The sequence below is a fragment of the Neophocaena asiaeorientalis genome, unplaced genomic scaffold, assembly GCF_003031525.2.
Source record: "Neophocaena asiaeorientalis asiaeorientalis breed wild unplaced genomic scaffold, Neophocaena_asiaeorientalis_V1.1 scaffold385, whole genome shotgun sequence".
Classification (NCBI taxonomy): domain Eukaryota; kingdom Metazoa; phylum Chordata; class Mammalia; order Artiodactyla; family Phocoenidae; genus Neophocaena; species Neophocaena asiaeorientalis.
The window spans coordinates 1,002,524-1,013,517 of NW_020175013.1; the positions used below are offsets into that span (position 1 = coordinate 1,002,524).

General features: G+C 33.5%; 1 protein-coding gene across 1 annotated transcript in view; it reads right to left on the bottom strand.

Moving 5' to 3' along the window:
* Positions 1-10,994, bottom strand: part of ADAMTS19 (ADAM metallopeptidase with thrombospondin type 1 motif 19) — a 218,438-nt gene that overhangs the window by 106,968 nt on the left and 100,476 nt on the right. The window contains exon 9 of the mRNA XM_024761933.1: positions 3,953-4,054. Within this exon, the coding sequence (XP_024617701.1) occupies positions 3,953-4,054 (102 nt within the window). The remainder of the gene's footprint in view (positions 1-3,952; positions 4,055-10,994) is intronic.

Sequence of the window (10,994 nt, forward strand, 5' to 3'; positions counted from 1 at the left end):
TTGTTTTGGCCTAGGTGAAGGGTGTTTCCCTGAGTGCATATCACAGCTCCTCGCCCATTTAGCAGTAAGTTGGCATTGAAAGGCTGGGCTAGAGTTCACAGCTGACTAAAAATATTCTGGGAAAGACCCAGATCTAGAGTTGCATGTCATTTAAACTAGACACGTCTGGCAGATGAAGAGAAATGGAAACAGATATGCAAGCCAAATTTGCATACACAAATAAGTGAAATTTAAAGAAAGCATAGTGTAATAGTTAAAGTTCATCCCCTTGCAGATAACCAGATCTCTGGACAAAACTATGGAGAACCTGCTTTTCTGTCTTCTAGGTGGTGCTGTGTTTCAACACTGGGCAAAGTGTTAAATGTTTTGTTTAAACTATTATACAAAATAGTCTATTGGGTTTTACATAAAATGATCCTAATGCTGCTTTTCATGAATTTTCTAGCAGGATGTTTTGTTTCATTTGTATTTTTTAGCTTCAAAAAATTATATTATGCATGATTTAAAAAACTCAAAATTTCTCATATCAAATAATTCAGTCTGATTTATGAAAATGCTAAGGAAATATACAATATAGTTTATTTCTGGGACAGTACATGACCTAAAAAAGTTTGACTATATTTCTATTCTCTCAAATTTCTATGGGAATATGCCTAGGAAGTTGATGAAAACATCCAATTGGAAGGGGTTCATGAAGATGACAAAGGAAACATTATTCTCTAAACAAATCTTCTTGTACATACATTGTTAGATGAAAGAAGAGGAAGAAAGAAGGCAATAAACTGTCTCCATATGCAAATTTGTGACTGTAAGGATATCACATCCTTCATTTCTTCAATAAAGAACAATGGTGGTAATTTTATCCTTTAGGAACTTAGGAAAGTAAATAATTGAAATATATTATGTAGCATCCTTCAAAACAGTCTAAAATTCTAGTAAGTTGTATTTAGCTTTCCTTCCCCATCCTCCAATTCCTAGAAAATATTTTAAGTAAAAAACATACATTTCTTGGTTTAAACCAAATCATTTATCAACTCTTGGATCTTTGTTAATATAAATGTAAATACAGATGATAGTAGAGAAAAGGAGAAGAAAGAAAACAGGCTGCTTTTAATTTGGAAAATGCTGTCTATAAATAGTAGATAAATCCCTATCCTCAAAATCATTTTGAATTGGGACTTCCCTGGTGGTCCAGTGGTAAAGAATCCACCTTACAATGCAGGGGACACAGGTTCGATCCCTGGTCAGGGAACTAAGATCCCACATGCCGTGAGGCAACTAAGTCCACGGGCCACAACTACTGAGCTCACGCGCCTCAATGAGAGAGCCTGAGTGCCACAAACTACAGAGCCCATGCGCCTTGGAGCCTACGTGCCACAACTAGATAGAGAAAACCCGCATGCCACAACTAGACAGAAGCCCATGATCCGCAGCGAAGAGCCCGTGCGCTGCAACTAAAGACCCGACGCGGCCAAAAATAAATTAAATAAATAAATAAAATCTCTTAAAAAAATCATTTAGAATCATAGAATTCTGGTCAGCACCTTCTCAGACTTAATTATATACTCTTAGATGAACTAGTTATACACCTAAATTAACATCACTAGAGTGTAACACATTACAAAATTCTCAGCTTTGTTTCTTGGTTTGCCATGTACTGAGCTAGCAGTGTTTAGCGCGAGGTTGCAAGCATCCAAATATTTTATCTCTACAGCCCTCAACTGCAGAGTGTTGGAAGCTATTGTCATGATGGCTCCTACAACAGCCGGAACAGATGGATAGCTGAAGAAGCCCATATGGCCTGAGGAACTGAGAAGTTCATTAGTTATTTCAATACACAAAGCATTACAGAACCACTAAGAGAATATCATTAGCACAATTATAGGGAAATAAAACATTTATGTTTAATGAGTAATTACAATTTTGATTGCTGAAAAAATAAGTTTACTTCAGAGAACTAAAGAATGCAATTTATTCTCATAAATATCAGAAGAAAAAAATAGTAGAAAAATATTTAGGACACCAGATTATAAAAATGAACAGATTTTATATTGCTAATGAAGAACTAAGTAAGACAAATGGGTTGTGTGATGTGTGAAGACATGTGGCTGAATATTTGGTTATCTCTATTTATTACTGCTTTTGTGTTTCAGGGATGATGGAAATTATTGCTGGTGCAGAGTTTTATGACTCAAGTAATAAATTACTCAGCATAATACCATGAGGCTTGCCCAATATACATACATTATTGTACTTTTGTGTATAACTTAAAAATAATACAAATCCAAATTCTGACGCTCCATATAAGCTCACAGAAAACACATTTGGCAGTCTGTAAACAACTGACTGATATTCACAGAAGTTCTCTTTCAAGGAACCATTTTCTTACTGATTATATCTCGTGATAAAATATTTCTAGTCCTTTTTTATTATTTGGGACTTAATTTGTACATTTTTCTTTTTCTCATTAAAGAAATCACAGAAGTAATATGACTACATGCTGTACATTTTTTTCTCATTAAAGAAATCACAGAAGTAATATGACTATATGCTTATGTCAAACAATCCAGAAATCTCAGGAGAAAAGTTATATTCACCCTCACTTCCCATTGCTTTATTCCATCCATCAATTCCACATCCCTCCCAAGAGTCAACTGCTAATTATAGTTTGGCATTTATATTTTCAAACCATTTTCTATGAGTTTAAAAATATATACTCTGTGTGTATACTCACATCTGTATGCAAATTGTTTTTTTCCCTAACTCTCAAATGGTATCATATAAAGTACCAGTTTTTTCTGACATGTCTCTATACTAACTATCATGTCTTGTAGATGTTTTCAGTTTCATACATATATATTTACCTCATTCTGTTAACAGCTACACTGGAACCATTCCTCTCCTGATGAATATTTTTGTTGTACCTCATTTCTCACCACAGCAAGTTGCATCCTGACATAAGCATGTGTGTGCGTGTGTTTGTGTGTGTACATGCACACGTGCCTATCTTTTTGCACAGGTGTATTTACTTAGGACAAAATTCCAGAAGTGGAATTGCTAGATTTCCATTTCTGTCCATTTTTCAAATTGATGTGCTTTTAAACTAGCCCTCTACATAACTTAATTTTTTTCACTAAGTAATTCACCCCAAGTAATCTTTATGTTGTTGCTTCTTTTCAAATGTAATAAAAATTCATGTTCTTCAGAGGCAAGTTTTCTGATCTTACATCTAATGAGTAAAGTAATAACTGTTCTACTTTCCCTTCATAGAATAAAAATTAGAAAATTATGTAAACTATTGAATGGTTATCTTTTGATTAAATTAACTGTAATTATCAGTTTATATGGGATCTAATGCCTTAATATTCTTCAAAAGAAAATTAATTTTCAACAGCAATTGAAATAATCTGGAAATGTGTACTAATACATTTCCATAGCCTTATGAAATACATTAGATTAAACAACTTAGACAGCCAAATGTTTACTAATCCCCCAGAATATTTTATTTATGATGCTTGAAATGACAAGGAAAAACTATACTTGGTGGCTCTCCTAAGACAATATTTTATACTTTAAGGATTCATTAGCTGAGTTTTACTATTTATGATTTATTTGCGAATCTTTTATTTATGTGTAATTTAATAGTAAAATATTTCATTTTTGTTAAAGTAATACACACGTCCAACTCTCCACATTGTCATAATCAACAATAAAAAATTACTGCATTGGTATTTTAAAAACCCATGGATTTGCAAAAATATAAGTGTTAAAATTGAAAATAGAGGAAATGCTGAAACTTTATATATACTGAAAGTATTACACTGGTGTTAAGAAAGATACATATGTAACTGGCAGAAGAAAATGTCTTACCAGTTACACTCATAACTAGTAAGGAGAAAATGCAAGTTTCACTTAAAATTCTTATTAATTTCAGGCAGCACCAATGACTTACCTTACCAGTGTCACAATCAGTTCCATCCATTGGTGGATCTAGTTTGGTTCTGCATTCTTTTTCCCCTTCTACCTTGCACCACAACCCTGTGCAAATAACATGCTGAAAACAAGGGTATAATAACTAATAAGGGGAAGGCATCACATTTTTGAGGTTAAGTCAATAAGGTTTGAGAGAGCTCTTTTAACAGAACATCAGAAATGATTTGAAGAAAAATATACTTTAGGTACTTTTAATATTAAACTTATAATTGAAATAGTGTATGGCTTGTTTATAGTGCTGAGAAGACTGATAAAAATAGAAAATCTGTTTCATAAATTTAACTATTTTAAAATTTCTTTAAATAAAACACATGTGATTATACAAGATTAAGTAGCTACAGCAGAAAACTGTAAGCTAAAAATCATTATTTATACCATTATATGAACCAGGCTAGAAAAATTAAAGTAATGAGCTTATGGTATGAATTTAGTGCCTCCTATCTTAAAGCCTGTCCTCACTTATGCTTTGCTGTATGCCGACAAGCCATGTTAGTACTTCATTATTTCATCACATAGCCTTGGCCCCTGATGCAATACAGAGACTCTCAGTGGGCATATTTCCCTTGTTATCAGTCATTTTTACCTCAGTATGAATGAGTTCTAGGTACCCAGAATACACTTAACTTTTTCTAGGGAAAAGTTGAGGGAACAAACAAAAAATAGTGAGATATAACAGCATAAACGCAACACTGAAAGAAGAGAACTCTATACTTGTGGCCACCCAGAGACAGATAAAGAGGCAAAACTACCACATTCTTAAGGACTTTCTATTTCTATAGGATGGCTTAAGTTTTTAGATACAAGCATGTTATTAACAAATTACACAGAAATATCAAATCCATGTGGCATACTTAAAGCAACTGGAGTAATCTATCTTGAAGATGATACTGTGACTACCTATCCAGATATTTGGAGTAAAGGCTGGAAGAAAGCAGGTTGATAAGGACAGAGCAAGTAAGTGTTGATGTGAAAGACAGTCTTGAAAGGGTGAGAAGACCAGTCAGATGGGAGGAGGCATATAAGGGTAGGGAGTAGGGAACAAGATTTTAAAGACAGAAAAACCAGATCCTGAATGCCAGGACTCCAGATTTGGAGGGAAAAAGAAATTATTCAGCAGTTGACCAGTAGGTTGATAAGATAAAAAGGTTATTTTAGGGGGTTTACTCTGGCCTTAGTGTTCAAAACAAACTGAAAATCACTGTAAAGTTAAAATTAACTTATGACTCATAAATTTAAACTAAGATTTCAAGCAGGTCTATTACAACTCTCCGAATTTGTTACAACTCCCCAAATATTATTTTCCTATTCTTTCTTTATTTAAAAATTTAGATTTCTGAAATGTTTGTAAGTTCTTGAAAATTCAATAGTCTATGGCAGGAGTGTGATATATTCTATTTACACTATTTTATGTGCTGTGACAGATAGTTTTTCTGCTTCAAAATATTTCATACAACTACACCTTATTATACTTAGGATATGATTTAGCTTAATTTCTTTGCTTTTATTTCACATATCATTTACCAAAAATTCATCCAGGAACTAATTTTAAAGAATGCCTAAATGAAATAGCTTCTCTGCAATATTTTAGACTCTTGAAAATAAGCAGAGAGGTTAATTGTTTATCGTGTACTTTTGTGGACACATTTATATTTGAATTAATAGATATCTAACTTGAGAATTTTAGTCCTAAAAGTTTTTATTTTTTTCTCCAAGACATTCTTGTTAATGATATTTTATAATTATGGGGTCAAATGCTGAATTTTCCACCAAAGAAGAATTTTGCTTTATTAATATTCAATAAGGCTTAGTTGTGCTATAACATGAATTATTTTAGTCAGGTTCATTAGTTAACCAATGTATATTGAACTAAAAAGCAAATCTTGTCTATGCTGTAGTTTTAAAATCATACTTGCTTGTTGAACACTGTGGTGGTCTGAATTCTGACCTTCTACCATTATCTGCTATTCAAAACAGCAGGTACTCTAACTGATTCCCACTTGAGGCACTGAGAGCATAAAAGCAAACCCGGCAGCTTTTCAAGATAAGCACAGTCATACAGAATATATCTCTCATAGAGGAGATCTCTTTACCCTTTATGTTCTACAGTTCTGGGGATCTTTTGGTAAGTAAATTATAGCCTCATTCTGAAAGATAACTCAGATTCAGGATTCAAACCAAACTGTAAAAAGTAAAGCAATAAAATAGTGAAGAAATGGAATGGACTGTTTTCTCCTTGAGAAGTACAACATGTCAGATGCATGATGTTAGAGCTATGTAATACCAAGCCCTTTCTTAAGAGGAGCAGGACTGGGTATTTTGTTAGAACCAAACACTCTGTATGTTACACAGGCCAGAGTCAAATCTTCTTTTCAACTTAATTACTGAAATCACTTACTATGTCAATTAGGAAAAGAACTTCAAATTAAAATGCTGTGTACAGGAATCCAGGACAGAAACGTACAACTCAGCATTCCTTGCAAACTAATAAAAATAATACGACATTCCTTTTTTATTCCTCTATAATAAGAAATGACCCTTAAAAGCATATATAAATTTGGATGTTTATCTCAAGAAGCCTTTTAAAAAGCTTACATGAAAAAAAAATATTTTCAATGGAAAAATTTAAATGGACATGGATTAACTGTCCATGTATAGATATCATAAAATTTATCTTCAAAGACAACCTGTGTCCATGTCTTTCTTTATAGCAAATAGTTCCACTAAGATGTTTTGAATTTTATGTTAAAATAAAAAAATCTTAAGTGCATATGCATGGAAGTAGCAATTAAATCTCAGACATGTAACTCCTTGTTCATCCATAAATTATCTTTCAAACTACAATCCCAATAATGTAACATTTGATTGCAAGTGTAATTCAGTATGGAATAATATTTTCAAAAACAATCTTTTCTATCACAGAACAGCTTGCTATTATTAAGGATGGAAGAGAGGAAAAAAGTAAGGAAGAGAGAAAGAGAGGTATTAAAAAAATAGAATACAAAGACTCAAAAGAAATTTAAAAAACTGAAATCTAGTTTTTTATGAATATTAATAATTGAAAATCAAGAAAAAAAGAAGGCAAAAATAAACATTATTAGGAATAAAAAATGAAGGCATAACTACAGATGATATAAAGTTTAAACAGAAGTAGGAAGACATTATGAACAACTTCATGCCAGAAAACTTTAGAATGAATATGAAATGCAAAATATTTTTAAAAAATTTACAAAAAACTTGCTAAAATGGACCAAAGAAGAAATAGAAAAGCTGAAACTATTGCCTAACCATAGAATAATTAAAAGTGACTGTTAAAAATCTTCCCACAAAGAATACATCTGATCCAAAAACTTAAACTGTCAATTTACATAAACTGTCTAGAGAACAGAAAATGAAGCAATATTCCAAAACACACTGTATGATACCCAAACCAGACAGGAGTTTTAAAAGGAAATGAAAATAGTGATCTACCTCATTTACAAACTTAGATTTAAATATTCTACACAATTTTTATCAGATGGAATCCAGCAATCCATGAAAAAAGGTAGTGTACCATCATGATCATGTTGGGTTTTTCTTGGAATGCAAGGCTACTATAATATTAGAGATTTGATTAACATAATCAAGCACATCAAAAACTTCAAACTCTATGATCTTTGTATCTCTAGATACAAAGCTTGTGACACAATTCAACATCCATTCATTTAAAAAAAAGTCAGCAAACTAACCACTGAGAACACATCTTCAAAATTAATGGACCTCTGGACATCTATAAAAATCTACAGCAAACATCATTAAAACACCGTGAAATGTTGAAAGTTGCCTTTTAAGATTAGGAAAATAGCAAAGATGGCATCTTGGCACAAACATAAAAAAAGTGAATACATGATGTATTCATAGTGGTAAGAGGAAAAAAATAACTGTCAATCTACAGTCCTGAACTCAGCTAAAATTTTATTCAAGACTGAAGGTTAAATAAAGACTCTTTCAAGGAAACAAAAACTGAGTGTTTACCACCAACAGACCTTCCCAAAAGGAACTTCTAAATTGTGTATTTCAAGAAGAATATGACCTCATAGGAAAGGGCTGAAAAGCACTTGTGATCAAAGAACCTGACAAAAGTGAGGATAAATCCAAATAAACATTGATTACATAAAGCAATAATAACTGGACTTTAGCCATTATTATTAACCTTTTTAATGGGAAGAAATACTAAAAATCTAGCACATTTACATCTCAAAAACTTTATCCCTTAGCAGAAACGATTTGACCACTGACAGTTAAATATTTAAATTTGACGTCTTCTCTTTTACCTCCTTCACTCCATATACTTTATGACTGCTAGAGGTAGGTGCTGAGTAACAGACATGGGAAGAAAAATGTAGTCTACGCATAGCCAACAAATGAAGCAGCACTCTGCAAAGGATCCCTCAATAGAACACATCTTAGAGTGTTAAAGAAAATCAAGGAGTACGAAGAAATTTAGAGAAAGGAGAACTGTCAATACCTAGTTAATGAAGCCCCAAAGAAAAGAAAAAAAAGTGGGGAGGAGCTATTTGAAATATTTGAAAGAAAAATGATCCAGAATTTCCTTGTGTAAAAGAGAAATATATTCCTCTTCTGGAATGGTGGAATAAGTTCCCAGAAGACCAACCCTCTGGCAGCTAACAACCATAAACTGTGGAACAAATGCAAAAAAGAACTTCCTGGTGGTTCTGGAACGTGAACAAAGGCAAGTAAATTGTTTAGGGGAGCTGACTGGCATAAGTTGAGTTCACCATCTTTGTGGCTTTGACCTGATAGTGGTTTGTGGTCATGGCATGACACAATGGCTAAAGCAACATATGCCATTTTTTAGACTCATGAAGACAGAAACGAATGTAGTCAAAGCTGCCAAAACCTGAAGGGACAATCCCAAAAGGAAGAGAGTCAGAGAAGTTTAGGTCTTTAGGTGGCACCTGTACCATACATGCAAGGGACACACCCCAAATAGCCCAGATAAGGAAAGAGTGAGCTGATCCAACATATGAGGTGCTATCCACAGTAGGCAAGATAGTTTCCAGTTTGAGTCTAACAAACTTAATTCCCTGTGAAAACAAAAACCAAAACACTATTTGGAGGAATATAACAGAATCCAGAGTATCTGCTGCAACAAGGGTCAGCTAACTCTTTCTGTAAAGTGCCAAATAGTATACAGTTTAGGCTTGTGGGCCACACGATCTCTGTTGCAACTATTTATCACTGTCATTGTAGTTTGAAGGCAGCCAAAGAGAACATGTGAACAAATGGGGGTGACTGTGTGCTAGTAAAACTTTATTTACAAAAATAGGCAGCCAGTCCCTACCCCATAGTTTGCAAAAAATTAATGTATTAATATATAATATGTTAATGTATTAATATTGTAGAATAAAAACATATGTGTACACAAATAATCATTCACAAATCTTCTGAGTAGGCTTACTCATAATAGCTAACATCCCAGATGTCTACTAAGAGGTGAATTGATAAACAAAACAGTATATACCAGTGGAATACTATGCATCAAGAAAAAAGAACTAATTACTCATACACATAAAAAGATACAAAGAATGTCTGACTTTTGAATGCAGAGGAAAAGTTGGTTTCTCCAATGTAAAGTAGGAGAGGAGAACAAGAGTAAAAAGTAGAGCATAGGGCTTCCCTGGTGGTGCAGTGGTTGAGAGTCTGCCTGCCGATGCAGGGGACGCGGGTTCATGCCCCAGTCCGGGAGGATCCCACATGCCGCGGAGCGGCTAGGCCCGTGAGCCATGGCTGCTGAGCCTGTGCGTCCGGAGCCTGTGCTCCGCCACGGGAGAGGCCACAACAGTGAGAGGCCCACGTACCGCAAAAAAAAAAAAATAAAGTAGAGCATAAATAAGAAACACAAACACAAAATAAGCTGACAATAAAAATCCTAAAAAACATTAATTTAAATCAATGTAAAAAATGTTAAACTAGCTGATGAAAATACCAAAAAATGGTTACATTGGTTTAAACAGAAAAATATAAAATCTAGCAATTGCTCTTCTCTAGTAAACATACCCATCTATCCATACCCATATTTGTATTTATGTTTTATTTGGAAAGGTTGAAGATAAAGATGTGACAAATATTAGCCAGGATAATGGTTTTAATGCCAGAGAAAACAGATTTTAAGACACAAGTCATAAAAAATGCAGAAGAGAAAAACAGATCAACAGATGAAAAACCGTAACTATGTATGCACCTATAATATAATTCAACATTATATAAGGTAATAGCTGACAGAAATACAGGGAAAAATAAATAAATCAGTAGTTTGAGTGGGATATTTTAACATGTCTGTCAGTTACTAATGGATCAATCAAACCAAATAAGCAAACAGATATTTTGAATAATAATATACTTCATCTATAGTGACAGATAATGAACTTCAAAAACCACACATTCTTCAGCTGAAGACCTAAATAGACATTTCTCCAAAGAAGATATACAGATGGCCAACAGGCACATGAAAAGATGCTTAATAGCTAATTAGTAGAGAAATGCAAATCAAAACTACAATGAGGTATCACCTCACACCGGTCAGAATGGCCATCATCAAAAAGTCTACAAATAATAAATGGTGGAGAGGGTGTGGAGAAAAAGGAACCCTCTTACACTGTTGGTGAGAATGTAACTTGGTGTAGCCACTATGGAAAACAGTATGGAGGTTCCTTAAAAAACTAAAAATAGAGTTACCATATGATCCAGAAATCCCATTCCTGGGCATATATCCGGAAAAAACTCTAATTTGAAAAGTTACATGCACCCCAATGTTCATAGCAGTACTATTTACAATAGCCAGGATATGGAAGCAACCTGAATATCAATTGACAGATGACTGGATGTAGAAGATGTGGTGTGTGTATGTGTGTGCGTGCATGTGTGTATATATATATATATATATATATATATATATATGATGGAATATTATTCAGACATAAAAAAGAATAAAATCCTGCCAT